Source organism: Rhinolophus sinicus, chromosome 3 (genome assembly GCF_057876585.1).
Source record: "Rhinolophus sinicus isolate RSI-liver-muscle chromosome 3, RSI-T2T, whole genome shotgun sequence".
In the NCBI taxonomy this organism is placed as follows: Eukaryota; Metazoa; Chordata; class Mammalia; order Chiroptera; family Rhinolophidae; genus Rhinolophus; species Rhinolophus sinicus.
The window spans coordinates 47,287,366-47,309,379 of NC_142503.1; the positions used below are offsets into that span (position 1 = coordinate 47,287,366).

At 40.5% G+C, this 22,014-nt stretch overlaps 1 protein-coding gene and 1 long non-coding RNA gene across 5 annotated transcripts in view; one reads left to right on the forward strand and one right to left on the reverse strand.

Moving 5' to 3' along the window:
* The window catches only part of LOC148758485 (uncharacterized), a 32,076-nt gene extending 26,557 nt beyond the window's left edge, over positions 1-5,519 (forward strand). For all 4 annotated transcript variants that reach the window (XR_016020637.1, XR_016020638.1, XM_088796571.1 and 1 more), the window contains one exon: positions 5,011-5,519. Coding sequence is in view for 2 of the 4 variants with exons in the window: in XM_088796570.1 (XP_088652696.1) it covers positions 5,011-5,164 (154 nt within the window). In the remaining 2 variants the exon portion in view is untranslated. The remainder of the gene's footprint in view (positions 1-5,010) is intronic.
* The window catches only part of LOC109445683 (uncharacterized), a 296,083-nt gene that overhangs the window by 59,204 nt on the left and 214,865 nt on the right, over positions 1-22,014 (reverse strand). The window lies entirely within an intron of this gene.

A 22,014-nucleotide genomic window follows, 5' to 3' on the forward strand; every position in this document is an offset into this window, starting at 1 on the left:
AAAGGAAATGAAATCACTATCTCAAAAAGGTATCTGTACCCATGGTCACTACAGCATTATACATAACAGCCAAGATATGAAAACAACCTAAGTGTCCATCAATGGATGAATGGATAAAGAAAAGGTGATATATATATAAAATGGAATATTTTTCAGCCATTAAAAAGAAAAAGTGTCAAACAGAAAAAGACAAATACTAATAATCAAATTACATATAAATGAGATCAAATACAAATATGATCTCATTTATATGTAGAATCTAAAAAAAAAAATGAACTCCAATGCAAAGAACAGATTGGTGGTTGGCAGAGACAGAGGGTGGGCAAATGGGTGACAGTAGTCAAAAGGTACAAACTTCTAGTTATAAGATCAATAAGTCCTGGGGATATAGTATATAGTAGCGTCACTATAGCTAACAATACTGTATTGTATATTGAAAGTAGCTCCTAAAAGTTCTCATCACAAAAAAAAAAATATTTGTAATTTTGTGAGGTGATGGATGTTAACTAAAGTTATTGTGGTAATCCTTTCACAATATATTTGTATACACATTTCAAATCATGTTGTATACCTAAAACTAATACAGTGTTATATAGCAATTGTATCTCAAAAACACTGGGGGGAAGAAAAAGTGAAAAATACTCCATGGTGGGGAGGGGGTGGTAGATGAGGGCATAAGGGATCAAATATATGGTGATGGAAGGAGAATTGACTCTGGATGCTGCACACACAATGTGATATGTAGATGACGTATTACAGAATTGTACACCTGAATCCTATGTAACTTTACTAACAATTATCACCTCAGTAAACTTTAATTAAAAAAAAACCTCAAATCTCCATGAACTTTGACATGAAGGAGCAGGAGCCAAGGCCAAGTCTGCTTTCACTGTGTAGTCTGAGGTCTGGGTGTCTTCGGGGAGTCCAGGTAGACAGGGAGCTGGGGCAGGTTGTCAGATAATTAGTCCCTTCTCGATCTCAACCAGAATCACTCTATTTTTAAAAATCAGTTTCATCGACAAAACAGGATTGAGTAGAATGTTTTCTTTGGGAAAAAAAGAAGTTTCCTCGAGAATAAAGTTTGAAAAACAATGATTTAGTCCATGTCCTTTGTCTTACTGAGAAGTAACTGAGCCCTGGAGTTTGTGACTTGCCCAGGGTCCAGCTCTTAGTTCTTGAGCCAGCCTCAGTCCGGCTATCTCTCCAAACACATCCCTGCCTCTGGACATACAAATATTTCCAACCCATCCCTGTGCTCTGCTCCTTATGTGGGAGCAGGAAATTCAGGTTTTCTTTGGGATATGAAAACAACATATCTAAAACCTAGAGAGAAACAATTCCACATCTAATATAGATAAATGCCACCACACCAAATAGAATCCCAGCTAACTAGAAAGGAAAAGTGCACAGCTATCCAGCACCTCATTTTTACTCCTAGAGCAATAAAATGTTGGTTTCCTTAATTCTAAACTCAACCATGACTTTCTCCAGAGAATTCCCTGCTGAGTCTCTGTCTAGAGACATCCTGGAAGTAAATGGCATCTTCCCTTTGCTCCCTGGCTGAGTGCTCAGCTTCACCTCAGCTCCTTAAAGCCATCCTCACTCTCCTGTCTGGCCTCTCCGGCCCAGCAGCTAGTATCAACCACATTTCACAGAAGCTACTTATTAAATAAAAACAGAGTGTTATGACTCTGAGAAGTGACCTGACCAGCCCAAGGCTCATTAACCCCTGAACTGACTCCTATTTCTCACCTGTTCCCTGAAGTTTATGGAAAGGCCTGTGGTGAGGCCATCCCTGCCCCCGACTGTTGCTAATTATCTTCAAAGACTCACTCAGAGCAAAACATTCAGCACAACTCAGGAATCTGATTTTGTAAAAAGGTGAGACTGTTTTGAAACACAACCAGCATATGCGAAACAAAACTGCACCATTTAACACACCAATTATTAAGTAAAAGAGCAGCAACAGCAGAACAGCTTTCTTCACACTGAAAAATCCAAATTAAGCAGGCAACTCAAACCAAATTTGAAATGTACCGATTTCATTTCAACCAACATCAATCAGTGGGTTGATATAATGACATTCTATTTAAACTTTCACATTTCAGCAATCCAAAAAGATCACCTTTGATCCTCACCTTTGGGCACCTTACCTTCCTTACTAGCGCTATGGCCAGGGTAGCTTTTTCTCCATAGGTTCTACGTGGGCCAATCTAACCCCCCAACTCATGTCCAGTGCTGGAGACTGGGGGTCCCTGGGTGATTGGGACTCACCTGCCCTGAGCTCACAGTCCAGTGAGGGAAATAGAGCCTAACATATAAACAGAATAGAAATACAATCACAGAGTGTTGAAGTGTGCTGAGCTGTGGCAGCTAAAAGGAGAGTTATTTAGTCTGCCTGAGGGAGTTGTGAAGACTCTCTACCCCTCTTAGAGGGCTAGGTTTGCCATGAGTGGTAGGGGTTCTCTGGGGACTTGGGGCAGAAGGAACAACATGTATGAAGGTGTAGACTTATGAGAACACAGGATCCAGTCCAGAGAAGACCAGGAGATTCTGTGATGCTAGCGTGACATTGGGCAGGTAATGAGTAGTCAAGGAAGGTGAAGATGGAAAGGTAGATGGAAATAGATGGGATTTGCCATGTTTAGAAGATTCGGCTTTATTCTGTAGATAATTTTTAAGTACATGCATTTATTTTTTTCTGCTTTCCAAATTAATTAAGTGATACATACTCATTATGGAAATTTTTACATGGCAGGAAGAATTACCCATAACTGTTAACATTTTCACTCATCATTTCAGACACACACACACACACACACACACACAGGACCAGATGTCCAGATGGTCTTGTAACTTGCTGTTTTCATTTAACCACATCTTGTGAACATTTTCCATCTTCTATTATGGGATATTAGACCATTTGTAATTTTTCCATATCTTTATGAAGCTATAAAGAGAATGCACGTACAATTCTGTTTGTGTAGTTGCTCACCTACTGCCATAACTTAAAATCACAATTGCTGAATCCAAGTGAATCGACATTATAAGGCCTTTCATATCTATTATAAAATAACTCTTAAGACTGCACTGTTAACTCAATGTAGGAAATTAAATGAGGAAATTTCCTTATTTCCTTACCATTATTGGGTCTTGCAATTTTTATAATTTTTGCCCGTTTTTTGACCAAAACTAATATATCACCAATATTTAACTTGCTTTTGATTACTACAAGGGTAAATTTTTTAATGTTCTTTGACCTTTTGGTATTTCTTCTATCCCTGTTCTTGCACCATTTTCCTATGAGGAGATTTTGCTTTTAGTGATTTACAAAAGTACCTCATACATTACTCATATAAACTTTTGGTTGGTTGCAAGTGCTTTTTTCAGTTTGTCAATTCTTTGTAGTTTTGTTTATGGTAATTTTGTACCTAAACAAGTGTTTTGATTTCTACCTAAACAAAATCATCAGTCTTTTACCCTTAAAAGGGCTATTCTCTCTCTGAGATCAGATAACTATTTACCTTCATATTCTTCTATTTAAATATTTAACACATTATAAATTTATTTCATGTGTGGGGTGAGATGAAAATCTAATTTACCCCTATGTAGGCTGAGTCATGGCCACCCAAAGATCCTAATTCTTGGAACCTGTAAATGTTACCTTATATGTAAGAAGGATTTTCACAGCTGTGATTAATCGATAGATCTTGACATGGGGAGATTATTTTGGATGGTCACTAAATCCAATCACAGTGTCCTTTTAAAAGAGAGACAGGGAAATTTAACCCACTGAGAAGAGGAGAAGGAGATGTGGAGATGGGGAAAGAGTTTGGAGTGATGTAGCCACAAGCCAAGGAAAGCCAGCATCCACCAGAGACGGGGACAGGCAAAGAACAGGTTTCTCCCAGAGCCTCCAGAGAGCTGGCCCTGCCAACATCTTGGTTTTGACACAGTGAAACTGATTTCTGAGTTCTGGCCACCAAATCTGTGAGAGAATAACTTTCTGTTGTCCTACATCACCAAGCTTATTGTAATTTGCTACAGCAGCCACGGGAAACTAACACAGTAAATAGTTTTCCTGAAACAATAAATATCCATCATTTTCTTACTCGTTTGAAACATCATGTCTATCACATTCAAAATATTTATATGTTTGTTTCTGAGTTTTTTCTTCTTTTTATTCATCAGTCTATTCTTGTGTCAGTAAACACTATTTTAACTGCCATATCTTTTTAATTTCATATCTGACAATACAAGTATCTCTTTATTAATTAAAAAATACATGTATTATTCGTAACTAATTAGTCTTCCAGATAATAGAAAATTTAGAGTAACTATTTTCGAATTCTCTAAAATTTGTCCTTTAGGATTTAATGAATTAAATTTATAAGTTAATTCAGGGAGAATTTCCCTTTTTAAAATATTACTTGTTCCCATGCCCATTCTCTATCACTAAAATTCTTATTTTATGTCCCACAGTAACTCTCAAAATTTCCCTCATATAGTTCCTGTACATTTCTTAAGTTTCTACTTGGTTTGTCTGCCCTTCTTTCCTTCTTTCCTCCCTTCCTCACCCCTCCCTCCCTCCATCCATGTCATCTTCCCTCCTTTTTTCTTTCTTCTGTTGCTGCTTATATAATGTTTTGGAGCAGAGGAGTGACATGTTATTTCTTCTTTGGCAGTTAATTTAAATTTCTAACTTTGTTTTGTTATTTTCTTAGGCTAATACTGAAACTCATTTTTAGGTTCTAGCAGATGCTATGTGGGTGGTGACAAGAGGCAATGCAAGTTACGGTGTATGGGGGGGGGTGGGATGGGACAACAACGTCTGTAATTTTTAATTACCTCTCCATAATCAAGGGATCGTTATTTACATATTTTGAAATCAGTTACAACAGGACCTTATGACTTTTAAAAAGAGAAAACTATATCTCAAAGAGCCACAGTTAGAAGCTCTCCTATAAAGACCTAGAATTCTAATCAGTTGTTGTCATCTCTTTCCTTTAGATGTGGGAAGAAACCGCTCTTGTGCATCAATATGTGTTCTGAGCATCAACCCACCCTCAACAACGTTCTATTTTTATTTGCACAGTGCTTTGGCTTGAGGAAAGCTTTAGAAGGAGAAGAGTTAGCCTACCTACTAGTCAGATCTGAGAAATAGCCCTATTAGCACCTCTTCCAAATCAAGGCAGTTACAAGAGAATTTGGTGAAGACCTGCTCTGCCAAAAGATAGAAAGAAGGAAGATGTGATTCCATCTTTACCAGTGGGAGAAATGAATAAACCAGTAGGAAAAAAAATCTCTACTTCATTTTTACCATTCTAAACAAATAGTAAATGCTGGGTAGAAAAGCTGAAGATATGGTTTTCAGCCTTGGGAATAAAATGAACCAATGTTTCAGTGACACCTCAAGTTGAGCACCACAGTTAATGATCACTGAAGATGAATTAATGATGCTGATCATGACTATAATATTGTTATTAAAATGCAAGAGCAATCTGTAAAAAAAAAAAGAAGATGTTGTCTTCTTAGCAAGGCAGACTTTTTTACTTTCTTCAACTAATCAACACTCTGCCAAGGAGAAGGGAGCATTCTGCCAGAATTTAAACTGGGAAAAGAAAAGTCCCAAAGCAAGTTTATATAAAGCCCAAGAAAAGTGATACATAATAAATTAAATACACTGAAATAAGCAAAGCATGAATATTTAACCACTTGACTATTTTAATTTAAAAGGGAGCTATGAGACCAAGGCTACTCATACAGGATGGAAAGTTTAAGCCTTGATTGGCAGTACCGGAAGCTGTCCTGAATCTTTCTTTACTCAAGAGGCTGGCAAACGGAACATGGCGCCAACATAGCATCAAGCTACAAGCCAAGCCAAACGTTTGTCAAAGGCTGACCGTGTCCCAGAGCCTACGTGGCTGCGGAACTTGGACACAGAACATACTGGATGTCTAGCTTCTTGCACCATTTGTCAGCATCACCTTAGAAGCCTGCAGGCACCAAATGACAAGATAGAAAATCATTTTGTTTGGGTCCTGGGATGGGGCCAGGCCCATTTATGGAGACCAGTTCCCTTGAGTCAAACCCCAAAGCAGAGATAAGGCAAACACATCTATCTTACCATTCAGTAGACCGAATGGGTAAAGAACAGGCAACAGTGTCAGAGAAAGCAGCTGAGGAAGGAGTCCAGAGCGTCAAAATGGGACCCCGCTGCCACATGGAGGGACACCTGCTCCAGTTTCGGCAAGAGGGGGCTCTTGTGTCCTCAGGAAAGTTATTCTCTAGGTCTCAGTTTCCATCTGTTTGAAACCCTGCCCTTTGAGATTTATATAAAATTGATTCTACACTCCCCCGCCACACACATACACACGCACCAATTCTATGTCCCGTTGGAAGTCCACGGAATGCTCCTCAACATTTCTGTGCACAAAGATAACACACAATTCTCTGTCCTTGTGAAGTTTACTATCTGGGAGGGAGGCTGTATCAATGACAAAATAGCAGGGCAACACTGAAGAGGGAGAATTGCTGGCTGGGTGATGTTCTGAGGGAATATTTCACACAGCTACAAAAGGATGGCAAGAAGCAAAGATGAGTGGGAGGTGCAAACCACACGGGAGTGCTGCCTTGTCCTATGGCATGGAAAAGAGGTTTAAGACCTAATATTTATAAACTGTTAACTACCCACCTGGCCCTGTACTGAGCATGCATGATTTTATTTAATCCTCACACAGTTCTATGCCATAGGTGTTACCATCACCCCCATTTTGTGGATGAGAAAACAGACTCAGAGAGGCTAGGAAGCTCATTAAAAGGAAAAAGGTCATGAGTACCAGAGCTGGCACCCAACCCACATTTCTGCTCCAAAGCCGTGTTCTTTATCATCCCACTATACTGCTTTCTAATTGCTGAGAAGGCCAGAAAGGCAGTCCAGCATTTAAAAATAGGACATGACCTATGTAGACACAGACCGGTCTGGAGAGTCAATGTTCTTTCTGGCCATCTTAGAGCTTATATGTATCTACTGTAGACACTGCCTAAAATGCAGAACGTTAGTTGATTCTTAGTAACAAGTACAGTTGGCCCTTGAACAATACGGCAGTTAGGGGTGCCGACTTTGTGAAGTTGAAAATCCAAGTATAACTTTTCAGGCCCCCAAAACTTCAGTCACCCCTGGGTATCGGTGGGGGATTGGTTCCAGGACTACCGCAGATACTAGAATCCGCAGATGCTCAAGTCCCTTATATAAAATGGATATAAAATGCATATAGTCGGTCCTCTGCATCTGCAGACTCCCAATCATGGATGGAAAATACTGAAAATACTGCAGTGGGTTGAATCCACAGATGTGAAACCCAGGAATACAGAGGGCCAACTGTATATTTATTGAAAAAAAAATCCACATGTAAGTGGACCTGCACAGTTCAAACCTGTATTGTTCAAGGGCCAACTGTGTTATAGTCTGGCAGGTGCTAGAATATATCAGCTAACGCAAAATTCAAGTACATAATAGTCTAAGCATGAATAGACTTTTCTCTCATACTGGCAGAACACAATAGAAATGCTTCATAGCTCAGCAGCTCTTTCCACATAATAGCGTACTATTTCCCCAAATTCTTGTAAACCTCTGTATGTTTTCATTCCTTTGAAGTGCCCCAATGTCTCTTGGTAATGTGTAGTGTAATACAAACATCTAGAAAAAAAAATGTTTCTTTTTCCCAAATACTATCACTAGAGTATTTCTTCTCCTATATTCATTTCATATTGAAGCAGAATGAATCCTCGAAAAATTGGATCTGTCCTGGATGTGCACTAAGGGACAAGAAGACAGAAATAGGGTGAGGATTTTGATGATCAAATCTATATCTTCTTTGAGAATCAAGTCATCCCTTTGCAATCAGGCAGAAAATTTTCAAGTTTCCTAGCAAGTGATTATCTACACAAGCAGATTCTTATCAGTGAACCTAAAATGCTTTCACAGGCAGTAATGCAAACGGGAAATTCACTCTCACAGGCTATTTTCCTGGTAGGCTCAGTGAATGTGAAGGAATGGGGGCGGGGGGGGGTAAGGGGTAGGATAAATGAGAGGGAAGAAAAGCCATTTTAAAGTGTTACATACTGATAGAAAAAGCACTGATTTCATCAGAGCCTTAGAAACCAGCTCAGGTCTAATGGAACATGAAATGTGACTTGAATCTTGTACCCATTAGCCTTAGGAGAGCAGATTTTTCACTCCTAAGGTTCCCATTTAAGCAGTGCCCTTGGTGTGGCCTTCAGAACCATGGCCGGCCTGTCAATACCAGGATGGAACCCTGGGTGGCAGCTCTATATGCCTTGCCGCACAGTGCGTTCCCTCCACTCTGTTCACAGGGTGTCTTTCTGGGTGGAGCTGCAAGGTTCCAGGTTAAAACTTAACCAGCTTCACCTCCAGCTGCTTCTAACACAGGTCAGAGTGAGCCAGGCCCTGCCTCTTTTGTTTCTATGTGGTTTCCTGACTTGTATTTGGGCTCATTAAACTGAGATAATAGGCAGTTATTAAACTGTGTGCAGACATTAAGTCCACTGGTGTGTATGTTTAAACATATCGAGATTGTGTTTATGAAGGGTGAGGGAGGGAATCTTGCCTACTTTGTTTTTCTTCAGAAAATAATGGTGAAGGGGGAGTTTGCTTTATATTATATATGTTATTTAATATTTAATCGTATATTATATATTTCTATTTATACTATTCATTTATGTTTACTGTATTTCTTGAATGTTTACAATTAGGATATATCCAGGTATTCTTATGTAATTGAAAATGCGTTTTTAGAAGACTGAATGTCACATTTACAATACAATTTTTAAATATAGTATGAATATGTTCATTTTAAATAAATCTTAGGATACACTGATAAAAAGACTATTACAGGTCATCCATAATGATACTTTTTGGAGGTAACATCTGATAATACTTGGATGTATAGAATTTCATTTTTTCCCCCCTGGAGATGTATACATACATGGAGATATATATGTACACACATATCAAATTACATTATACCAGAGTGCCAAAAAAATGTATACACATGACTTGTATTCATCTTTTGTTATCAGGATATATTGAGTATTACAATTTTAATACAGCTTTTTCCTTTCTTAAAGTGTGTATACATTTTTTTGGCACCCTCTGTATTTATTCTTTTGAACTGCTTATGCCTTTTCACTTAAAAACATTTTTGCATTTGTAGGTGAACATATATAATCATTTTTTAAGGCAGCAGAGTATTCTATTATTAATCATTACTGTCAATTCCAGATTTTTCTAATATAAACAGTACTGGGGATAATATTAGAGATGCACATGCATTTTCGTAGGATAAACCTCCAGATGAGGAATTGCAAGATCAGAGGCATATCTTCCCAAAGCCTTCCCACGCTTATGGCCAAACTGCTGGTGTGCACAAATACATGGTGTGCAAATACGCCAGCTCCCTCACCCTCAGGTGCGATAACTGCCCTGCATGTTCTAAACTGGCCCTCAGGTCTCCAGAGGGACCTCGTTCCCATTACCCACAGTGACAACTCACTTCATAAAGACTCCTTTCCTTTCTCTGCCTCTCTTCCCTACTTTCCTGACATTTTGTTTTGTTGTTTGTTTGTTTAATCTAGGATGACCACCCAACTAAACTATATGCACGTGAAATCTTTGTTTCAGGGTCTGCTTCTGCGAAAACCCAAACTCATTTTTTAAATGGACAGGAAAAATTGTCATGCAGTACGATAGGGAAAATACCTGCTATTGAGATAACGTATAAGAAGGGAACCTGACTCAACCTTGGGCGTCAGCGAAGTCTTCCTGGGGAAGATGGTGCATGGATTGTGTGAAGTCTGAAGGGCACATAGGAATCAGAGGAGGCAGGGTACATTCAGCATGGAGGAATTCTGGTCTGACCAGCATGGCAAAGGCCTGGAAGCAAGAGCAAACGTGGTCTATTAAAGGAAATGGAAATGTTCAGTGTGGCTGAGACATGCATCAAAAATGGTACAAAGATGTGTGATGAAGCTGGAGAGGGAAGAAATAAATAGATCATAAAGGACGTTGTTGACCAGACTGAGAAATACAGAGCAATGTGCCTATTTTCAGCAGAAATTTTAATCATTAGCATTTCCAGGCTTTACTAGGATTTGGATGTAAAATGTGGGACTTGGTTAGTCTAAGCATTTTCTTATATTTTTTTCTTTAAAATGAATTCCGTCCATCTTGCTCTGCCCTTCCTTATGGTACTTTTCCCCATTCTACCAGAATCCATGCCCTTGTCTAAGCCCTTGGTTTAAAACTAAGCTTTTCGGTGTGGGGATTATATCTGTTCTTTGTATCCTCCATAGTGCCTTGCACAAAGCACTGGTCATGGTAAGTACTTACATCCTAACTTGCTCATCCCTTTCCTCCATCTCTCTCTCTCCCTCTCCCTTCCCTCACCCTCCAAGTGGGAACTTCCTTGCAGTCAGCCCAAATATATGAATCACAGTAGCATCTCCCGAAGGGGAAACCCCCTCCACCAACCAGCTGGTCCAACCTCATTCCATTAACATTGCTGAGTGGGAAGGTCCCCATTACACAACCACAACAAAGCCCAGTGCGTGCTGAGCACTCCTCTCTCGTCTCTCCAAACTCCTCCAGGTCCTCATCTTTCCCATCATCTTCCATCTTGTTTTCCTTTGCTTTAAGGATCTGATTCTTGCCCTTCAAGTCCCACTTATTGTCAAATGCATGTATCTTGGCCTTCAGAGTGAAAATAAGTAGTTATCCAATTTATAAGACACTGAAAACAGACACTTCTTCTATGCTTAGGGGAAAAGATTAATTCAAGATATAGAGGAAATACAGAGTTTAGAGCATGAGTAATAGAGATCCTTTAGACCAGGGTTGAACAAACTTTCTCAGTAAAGGATGAGACAGTAAATATTTTGGGCTTTGCGGGCCATAAGGTCTCTGCTGCAGATATTGAACTCTGCCTTTCCAGGGGGAAAGCAGTAAGTGGCCAGGGCTGTGTGCCAGCACAACTTGACTTACAGTAACAGACAGAGAGCTAACTTGGCCCACTGACCATAGTTGGCAAATCCCCATATAGACCAAACTCTCATACAGATAAGGACACTAAACCCCAGAGGTCATGTGTTCCAGTTCACTTTGATAATTAATGGTAGTGCTGGGCTGAGGACCTGGGACTCCTAACCCTTCAGTCCTTAAGATGCGACTACTGCTTTTTCCACTTTGACTTGTATTGCTAACCAACACTCACCCCTAGCCAGTTTTCCCCTCTGATAGTTTGAGAGATCCTAACACTCAGTAAGCAAAGACAGATATCAAAATTTTAAAGGTTGTGGACATTTTCCCAGGTGTCTTGTCATTTCTAACACAATCTATGTCTGCATTTTGGAGTGGTCAACCTCCAATTCTAGTAGATCATGTGTGTGTGTGAATGTATAGAAACATTGCCACTTACAAACAGGCAAGAATATTGACAAATGGTCAGATGGATCTTGCCCAAATTAAAGAAACCTTTTCTAGTTTGCTCATATTAAACTGAAGTGTCTACATTTTCAGGAAGGAGGCTTTTAAATAATGCAAATATGAAGAGACAAGATGAAAAGCCAAGTCAACAAAACAATGAAACCAGGCTGAACCACTGGTAGGACATTCCAAATTGCTTGGTGTGCTACTATTGACTTTGAAAGCAAGAGGGACAACAGAATTAGTTCCCACAAGAGGAATGTTTTGTCTCACATCTCAACCAAAATAGGCCCCGTGACTTGAATGGTCTTAAAAGTGTTCTCAGTTATGGAAGAACTGACCTGTCCTCCCAAACACCAGTGCCAATAGAAGGAGGCTTAAGCAAAGGCACTGCTGGTCCTTTTCTGGCCCGAAAACCATGACAGCCAATGGCCCACTTTGGTAGGAAAGACATGAATAATGAATAAAATTTTACTCCCTTCTAGTTTCAAGGGTTTGTTCTAACTGGTAGACCATTTCCAGCACTCATGAACAATAACTACACTCGTAGATGTACAGCTAAGGACAGGTTTTACCTGCGCACACTGGTAACTTCTTTTGTTTCCCATTGGCCATTTCAGCCATTCTCCCAAAACAGGCCTTGATCAATTTCAGTAGAGTCATCTTCAGAATGGTTCAACAGCATTCAAAAGTATTAATTAATTAATAAAATTACATGGGAGTATACCTGGAAAGATCATATTTATTCTAATGATGATTTATGAAGTTACTGTTCTGATAATTAACTCTGGCAGCTACTGACAATGAAAATGAAACAATCTGCTTCCCTGACTCTTTGCTCCAACCACTTTTTAAAAATTTGATTCTCAGCACCAAAAATATCCCACCAAAAAGGAAGTCAAAGGACTACCTACTAACTAACTAAAGGTAACAAAACTCATTCTTGAAAGTGAGGGATGTAAACTAAGGTACCCACCCCCAAATCCAGGTCACCTGCCCAGATTTGAGCCAGTGACTACTAGACACTTAAAATTTATATTTACATTCTTATTTATTTATTTATTTGGAGAAGAGATTCTTTTATTTATTTAATAAAGAAAAAGCTAAATTCCCTGATGTTGTTACAGCAACAAGAGACACTCCCATCCCCAATAGCTCCCGGCATCAGTTTTTCTCAAATATTCCCCAAACTCAATGGGCAATCAATATAAGTATGGTGACTAAATGAATATAAGTGTGAACAGAAGGATATAGAAAAAAAAGAAAGAAACCACTCTGCTCACTATGGATGAACCAAGAAAGAAGTAATCTTTAATATGTTCTTGAAACATCTCCATGGAACAGGAGGCATTTTTTACTCCAAACCATCAGAAATTGTTGATTATACCATCTTGCATAACATAGTAGGGGAGGAAAACTGTTTTCTGAGAGTCTGTTATGCCAGGCATTTTGATTAGATTATTTTATTTAGTCTTCATCACTTCCCTGGGAGATAATTGTAATCTCTATTTTATAGATGACAACATTAAAGCTCAAAGAGGTTAAGTGTTGTAACCAAGGTCACAAACTAGTGAGTGATAAACTCTGGATTTAAATCCAGCTCTAACTGACCTAAAACTCTTGTGCTGTCTGTAGCATGACCCGGCTTTTCTACGCTGACAAAGTAAAGAAACGCCTCCTGCACTCAAGATTACTACAATACTGTGTTAAGAGGGAAGCAAAAGATCAAATTCATTATTTTGGAAACAAGTGTTAGTCCCATTTCAAAGTTATAGACCCAAAAGCCAGAGGATTAGGGTTCCACTAGAAGTCCCAGGTGACACCAATAAGTGACTTCAACACACTCAAGTGTTTTAAAACTCTTTAACGCTCTTCAAAACTCTCAAATTTCCAACTTACTTTATTTTGTCCAGTACATCACATTGATTTAGACACTTTAGAGAGATCTGATGTAGACCATAGACTTTGAAAACTTAAAAATAAGGGGAGTGTGATGCTTAATGAAAGGGTTCCTAACTGAAGTCTCGTAAGGAGAATGTTGTTAATGCCACTGTAAATAATAATGAAATGTAAAATATTTACTAGAACTCAGTGGTCAATAATGCAGCTTTTATGAGTGGGAAATCATAAATAATACTTTTATTAGTAGCGAGAAATGTCTTTTCCTTTATTATTTAAACCCAGTAAAGAATGACTAGAACACTTTGGAATGCTGGTCTTAAAGATCTATCTGTGTTACAGTGTGTGGGGAATAAAATGGCGTCACTATTACTATTTTTATGTAACTTATAGGAACTCACACATTGATTTTTATGTATAACTAGCCACAAAGTCCTTTTTATTCCTTTTCTTGCATTTATGGGACATTGATCGGGCCTGTGGTTTAATGGACTGAACTTTATATATTGTTTTGAATTAGCTGGTAGGGTACATAGCCCAAAACAAGCCTTGTAGTGAAGCTTCTATTTTACTTTGTGCAGAGGTAACAAGATGCTATTTTTATAAGTAGTGATAAAGAGAAATAACCACTGGATTATTTAACTAAAGACACTCTAACACAAATAAAAACTAGTTCAGCAAACGGCCTTGCATATATATGTAAGACTCCCAAATTGCCTTGATCTGACTAACTGTTGGTCATTGTATAGACATAACCTAAGTCCGCTGTCTTGTTGAGATGAAAGAACAAAGACAATCAACTTATCTAAGTTTTTCACTGTGTAATAAGGTAATGCCATATTCACAGTTTTGTACAGATGATTAAATAATGTAATGGATACGAAATGCTAGGAAGTTCTGAAAACTAGCCACTGAAATGATTGGGGTTGCTGTTGTTACTACTATTTCTGCCAATAGTACTATCACCTCACAGCCTTCATTCAGTCATTTAACCCATCAGTCAATATGGTGCATGAGGTGACACAGGTTCTTTGGGAGGACATCCTACGACACGACAGAATTGCTTCTCTAAAAGGTGCCATAGTCCAGAATACCACTCAAGAAAACACAAATACTGCAGCTCTTCCTTTCTTTCATTTGGGGTGATCGAAACTTTCCCAGTGTTCTCAGAAATGCAAACTGTTTTCTTAAACCTCAATTGAATAAGAAACTGTGATTAAAAACATTTCCAAAAGGCGGATCTGTGAATCATGCACAGAAATAAATTGCTTTCTTTGACGGCAAAGACCCTTGGTGTAGTGACCATCCAACAATAGACTACTGAGAGACTTATTCCAAAGACTTTGTCCTTCTCAGTCTATTCCCAGAGGTTCATCACTCAGTAGAGAAACTTAACTGAAAAGTGGACTCCTGGGTCTGGTGCAGGGTACATACTGGCCTTGCATCTTTGCATATATAATCAAAATGTTCTCCCACCCACATCTCTTTAAAGAGATTGTCCAACACATACATACCTCAGAAATTTCTCCTCCCCCTCTCATCTTCCGAGCTCCCATCCCTGGACACAGTATTAGTCTGGATAAACACTTAAGCAAGTTCAATCAGATTTACTCTTCCAGGGACTTGGAATTGGGGCCAAGAGATTGAATCAATTAATTATGGGATGGGAAATGGAAGATCATACAGACTCAGGGAATGGGACAGCTATTGGAAGGTGGTCATGGTAACCACCTGCAAGCAGATGAATGAATCAAAAAAAAGGTCTACAGATAAATAAAGATGAAATGAGCATGTAGAGATAAAGAAAAGAGATGCAATCTTCCAGTGATTTTCCAGTCCCTAAGAAGACCTGCTGTCTTTCCTTCAAGTGTATTTCTGTAGGCTTTCTTTGCATTCCATAATAACCCCCTATGCCCTTGCACTTCCTTGAAAGGATTTAAATTCCCAGAGATCAAAAAACTTCCTGGCTAAAACATTCTCTACCCGCCCTGGAAGTTTATTTTGAACTAACCATCTCCCTGCCCTGATCTTCCAGAGGTGTCAATCACTTTGAACCTTAGGGAGTGCCTAACTGGTAGAAGTTGTGTTGCTTATTGATGAGAACTGGGAAAGAGGCAGACACAGAAACTCGTAAGAAGTAAACAGTGAGTAACACTAAAGAGAAGATCAAAGTTCAGTCCTGCCCTAAACAAGAAGGTGGGGCACTGTGACTGGCTTTGAAACACAGGTTGTCTTTTCTCATCTGCATTAGGTAGGTCTTTGGTTGTCTCGGTAACACTTGGAGCAAGAATTAAAGGAGTCCCTGCAGCCCAGCCCCATTCTTTTATTCCAAGAGGAAGACTGACATAAATTAACCCCAACACCCACACAACACACACGCAACACACACACACACACACACACACACACACCTCTACTAACCACTGAGGTAATTAATAAGAAAGTCTTCCCTGAAGAGGAAACAATCATTCATGAATAAGCAGTGTTCCATGTTCCAAAAGGGACCTAAGGACCAAAAGAGAAGGAAGGGAGTGATTTCAAAGTAGAAAGAGACAAAAGTTGTTGTTTTTGTATGTGTGGTTTTTATACCCTCTATAAAATAGTCAAATTTAAAGATTGAGAGAGTATGATTCCGTGGCTTTCCTTTTCCTTGGACCTGTAATCAAGGAGCTTATAATTAGGAAGAGAGATGAGATAGGTGCATAAAGAGAACCATACAACAAGAAAGTGACAGACATCATAAGAAAGACAAAGAGGTGTGGGACTTAGGGAGGAAGAAACTGTCTCTTTCCTGTGGGACATAAATAAGGAGAACATCATGATAAAGAGCAGAACCAAAGGAATAATTTTGGGCAACTAGTGGGACTGTAGAATAGACATTGTTTGGATTGCAGAGCCTTCCCAGGAATATTCAAAGCACTGTGCCTCCAATGACTGCCACCAAAGGAAGCTGGACTTGGTCGTCCCAGTATATATGTCTCTGTGGCCATGTTTCCTCTGGGAACTATGGATTGACTATCTAAATATAGTTGTTAACGTTTCTAAGAGAGAGGATAGGAAATGCGTGGCTATCAGGAAAAGGGGGATAACAAGTGGGCTGTTGCCATTTTCTGGGAATAGTGGGGGGAAGTGTGGAGGGAGGAGCAGTGAAGGGGTGTAGGTAGTGATCCAAGCCCTCAGAGCTGGAAATCAAAACAAGCAGATGCTGCAATCCGCAGACTCTGCAGGCTTCCCCCCAAAAGCACCCGCGCATTTATGAAGCTGGAGGAGCAGGATTGCGAGGGGGTGCTCTCCATTGGCCAGTGAGCTAATTAGAAGATTATTTAGAAGTGTCCCTGTGGTTGTCTCTGCCGGGAACCCACAGGGTTCACCAGTCCAGGATGGGTTTTTAGGTTGGTGTCCAGTTTCCCACACTACAAGATTTCCGTACTACATGTAGCACGATTGTTTAGGCACCATAGCCCCATCATGTAGCCCAGAATTAGGGTTTGACTCTCTCTAACTTTGTTTCCACCCATGGTCCAGGGCAAGGGGCCCGAGTCTGTGCCGTTCTTGGGACGGGGTGGAGACATACTTATTCCCATTCATGAGAAACTTTTTGGTTCTCAGCTTTGTCCTGAGAAGCCAGTCCTAGCTCCCTCTGACTCATGAGGGCCAGACAACTGCCATTCCCATGTCGGTTATACAACCCTTTCCTCTAAGTCACACATCTGCTCCGTGTGTCACCACAGACCATGTAGCCTCAGCTCTTTACCCACAATGGCTCCCTCTTTGTCTCTGGTCCTTGAAATTTCCCTTTCTTGCTTTTGAATTCAACCACGTATTTTAAATTCTTTAATTTTTAAAGCATTTTTATGTATTAAGACTGAGGTAAGGGATTTCCCATGTCAGCTCAGTGTACCATTTTGGCTACAAGACCTCAGCTAATAAGCGACAAAGCTGGGTTTCCAATCTAGGTACTCTGAATCTTAAACAAGGGGTAATTTTTAAAAACATATTTCTTCCAGAGCATCTGAATAAAGTTGAAAAACTTAGCCAAAGTAAATTTTAACAAAGGTAGGATAAAGATAAACTCATGGAATTATTACCTCCAAAGCTATTGCAGGTTAAAACCACATATTTGAGGAGGTTTTAGAAAACTGCACAGAATGAAACTCTTCAGTGGGTTAGTATATTCTAGAGATTTATCCTGACCTTGTGAACTTGACCTTGGAGGCAGCTTGCCTCTCATAATGCTGCCAGGTGTGAACAGGAGTCTAACCCAGCCTGGTAATTCCTACGTCCTTTTTGGCTATAGCAGGAAGAAATCATTGCTTGCTGGTGCTATTTCTCATACACAGTTCATCTCATCTAATCACGCACACATTCATCTGGTACACATCATGCATACACACTCCCAGCGTAAAGCCAGTAAGATGATGTTAAGAGCACGGGCTTTGCTTTGGGAAGAAGTGAAGCTTGTCATGCAGCCTGGTATGTCTGTGGGAACAGGCTGCAGAAAAACTGTGAGCCACAGCTACTCCTAGAAAAAAAGAGGTTTGGCTTCTACCTGTTACAGCCCTCAGGTAGCCTGCCCTAGTCTTTACACAAACTTTTCATGTACTAAGTAGCAGAATCTCATCACAAAACACAGCTGTATTGATTATCTACAGTTTTCATTTCCACTAATGCTACCTCCTATAGTGCAAGTAATTGAGTCGTGATTGAGAGTTGATTATACTATAACAATTCAGTTAACTGACTTGGAAGGGAAATGGAATGCTCGGTTAAGTGAGTTTCCTATTTCTAAATAATTTAAGAGGTTAGAACCTGTCTCTGAAATTCTCTTTTATGCGTATGTAGATATACTGATTGACTTTAATTAGTACACATTTATCAAGAACAAAATATAAGAGCATGGGCATTGGCACAAGCTTCCATCAAGGCTTTATGTCTTCTTGGCTGCATGATCTTGGGAAAGTTATTTAACTCCTGAGCCTCAGTTTCCTTACCTGTAGATTGGGGATGATAAACCCCATTTCCTAGGATTATTGTGGGGATTATATTAGATCATGGATGAAGAATGCTTGGCATGGGTCCTGACTGAGTTTATCCTCGCTAAGCAGCACCAGTTATAGCTATTATTGTTATTATGAAACTGAAACTGTGTCATTGTAGAAGAGGCTGTCACAGCGTGACAGATCTGGGATAGACTCAGAACAACCCACAACCGAAGTCACTTGGAAAAGGTGGGGTTGGAAGACAAAGCTGATGATTGGCCTATAGATTTGCACAAGAGAAAGTGGGCAAGTAACGACTAGATCCTATGCACCCCAGCTGGTGACGGAGCTTACACTGCTTGAGTCAGTGCCCTGAAGCCCATATGGTTAGTTGTTGACAGAGAAGAGAATCCCTTGTCCCTATAAGATGCAAATCCCCAAGAGGTTCACTTTAAGAGCCATTTTTTCTTTTTTTTTTTTTTTGGACCAGATGCTATAACCCAGCATTTGGAGCCAAGATTGTTTTTCTGTGTGAGTATCGCTTGGTAAGAAGAACCATGGCCTGCAGTCTAGCTATGGAGAGTTAGACTGTTGTCATTTATGGAATTCCAGCTAATGAACTCACAGCAGGACGTGGTTTTAGGCAGATCAAGAGACATTTACTCTTAAGAAAAGCCACCCTCTCTTTGTCTGCTCCAGTCCACCCTCCAGAGTCCCTCTCTGGTTTCCCACACGGTGTTTGTTCCTCTGGGCATTACTTCTCAGGAGGCTGGGAACAAAGAGATTGGGTTTTCCAAGGTTACCAAACTTATCTCTTCTCTTTTGCTGTACAAACAAGTTGTTGAAGGCCACCCAGATTTTTGCATTTAAAGAGAAAACTTGCAGGAAAGGATATGGCCAAGGCTGCTTTATATTTTGCCAAGTTGAGGCTCAAGTTGCCTCTGTGGGAGAACTCCCCTGCCATTGCTAACTACGCAGCCTAACTGTCCAGGGGGTAGGAGGCCTGCGGGATTCGGAGCTACAGTCCCAAGTCGCTTTTCTTGCCTCTGTATACAATGTTCTGAGCTCAGTCAGAGTCTGCTAATGGACCACAAGTTGACAGCGATTTCACATTAGCAACAGAGAATCAAACAGGGAATATCCAATAAATCTTGACCTATAGCAGTTGTTCTCAGAATATGACCCGGACTCGTCGCATCAGCATTACCTGGGAAATGGTTAGAAATTCAAATTCTCAGGCCCCACCCCATTCCTGCCTACTGATTCAGAAACTCTGAGGATTGGGCCCAGTAATTGTTTTTAGAAAGCCCTCCAGGTGATTCTGACACATGCTAACGTTTGAGAACCACTGGCTTCTAGAAACCCTGGCAGTGTGAATAAAGGAAATCATTCTACAGTCTTATGAAAATCAAAGTGTGGCTGAACAGGTATGCCTGTGGAGGTAGATGATGGTTTGGACAGAGCAAATAAACGAGAGGGACACACCTGAACCTGTGTGAGTGGGGTTAGCGTCTGTTTTCACTTGCTAATTTATTAATGAATGTTTTCTGTGCCATATCAATGTTTCTGTTTATCTTTCAGAAATAGCCATCTCCATGTACAGGGTTCTCAAACTGGCAAAGTGGAGACATGATGCAGGACAGGCCAGGAAGCAGAAAGAGAAAGAGCAATGCCACCAGTCCTGAAGGTCATACCAGAACCCAGGGAAACCCAACGATACGGCTCAGAGGAGAAGGCTGGCTGAAAAGGGAAGAGAAGCAGAAAGAGAGAAAATGGAGGGAAGAGTGGACGCAGACAAACCCACCGCAACATTTGCAGAGCTAGGGCCAAAAAGGACAAACAAAGATCCATACACTATATGTCTAAATATTTATAAATCAACTGGACATCTCGTGAACAGATTATTAAGTAAAATATATAATATCTTCCTACCTTGACAAATATATTGTCGTGTGGGGCGTCCGGTGGGGTCTCAGCTCCCGCTCCCCACAAGAGAACGCAGGATATGGTGAGGCCAAAAAGGAACACCCACGGAGCCATAGGTAGGGGAGTCATATCACTATACTCTCGCTGGCGGCTGGGTTGGAGACACAGGAAACAGGAGCCACACAATTCTCAACCCTCACTGTGCTGCTTGCAGGCTCAGCCACCATCTTCTTGCTAGCCCCCATTTTTCTGCTAGAGTAGCCACAGCAGTTATATTAGTGGCCAATGGCTCACTGGTTACAGCTGACGGCCAACTAGCCACAGCTGATGGCCATCCAATCACAGTTGATGGCCATTTACTACCTGAGCCAGCACCTTTCTATGTGAGGCCGAGAGCCTGGAAACTGCTTTCTGGGGCTCTGTCCCCACATATATCTTCAGAGCAAACTGGAAGTCCAGAGTTGGTAAATTTAGTATTCTTGGGGTTCTCAGAGTTCCAGAATGGTCCCTTCCCTGGCCTCTGGTCCACAACCTCTTCCCTTTCTCTTCCTGTCCTGGCTCAGTCCCTGCACCACCAGGGATTTCATTCATATGCACAGACATGCTCCCTGAGAGTCCAAGCTCCACATGCACCCCTCCTGCAAACAGCCTCCTGTGGCTACCACTCAGACCCGAAAGGGGTGGGGTAACTTAGCACTGAGGCTGGACCCAGGGAAGGTGCCCATAAAGGCCCAGGGCCTTCAGGGTAGAGAATTCTGCCCGATTACTTAGATCAGGTCTTAAAGAGGAGCAGGCTGTAGGTGCACATGACCCTTAGCCTGTGGATTCTTCAGTCCATGGGCAGGGGTAAGGCAAATAAGAAGCATGGGTCCGGCAAATAAGAAGCATGGGTCCAGGACAGGGGCCATCTTGCTCAGGCCTAGAGATGGTGTGGGGTAGAAAAGAGGAGGAGGCATCAAAGAAGTAAGAATGGGGAGGAAAGTGCAGGTGATACAGACTTCCAAATAAATCCTTCACAAATTGGCTTTTGCTGTTACCAATCCAAAGAGGGACGTGCCATTCTTCTGGGGAGCAAGCTATGATTCTCCCTGTAGATTGGCTGAGCCACCCACGCTGTGGAGAATCGTGAGTACCCACCCCTGATCCATGTTTTATTTCTCCACCTACATGACTACTCAGAGCCTAACTATGCCTTGTTTTCCTGTAATAATAACTGTAGATCCATAATAACAGTGTCCATCTTTGCTGGACACTCATGATAAAGAACAAAGAAGGAAAAGAGGGAGGAAGAGAGTTACTTAGTTGTTAGTATCATAGAGCAAAAGTTTCTCTGGGTGAAATAAAAGAGTATTTCACCAAATAAACAACTAAAAACAAGTTTATACAGAAAATTGGTAACTTGATGCAGCATTTGGGGCTTTATGATGTGGGTTGGTTTTTACTTGGCTTAGCTTCTAAAGTTGCAAAAATTTCATTTGTGGAGGTTTCCATGGCCAACTGTTTTGATGGAGATTATTTGAATTTTGTTGTTTGCTGTTTAGCACACATGAAATATGATGCATCTTCTCTGGGAATGTTTCATTTCCTGGGGCTGGAAATGGAATGGGTTAGGTGACCTGCTCCATTTTGAGCTATATGTTCAGATCTATAATCTAGATCATAACATTCTCATGCTTTCAAAATCATTTTTTAAAGGATTGTTTCTTG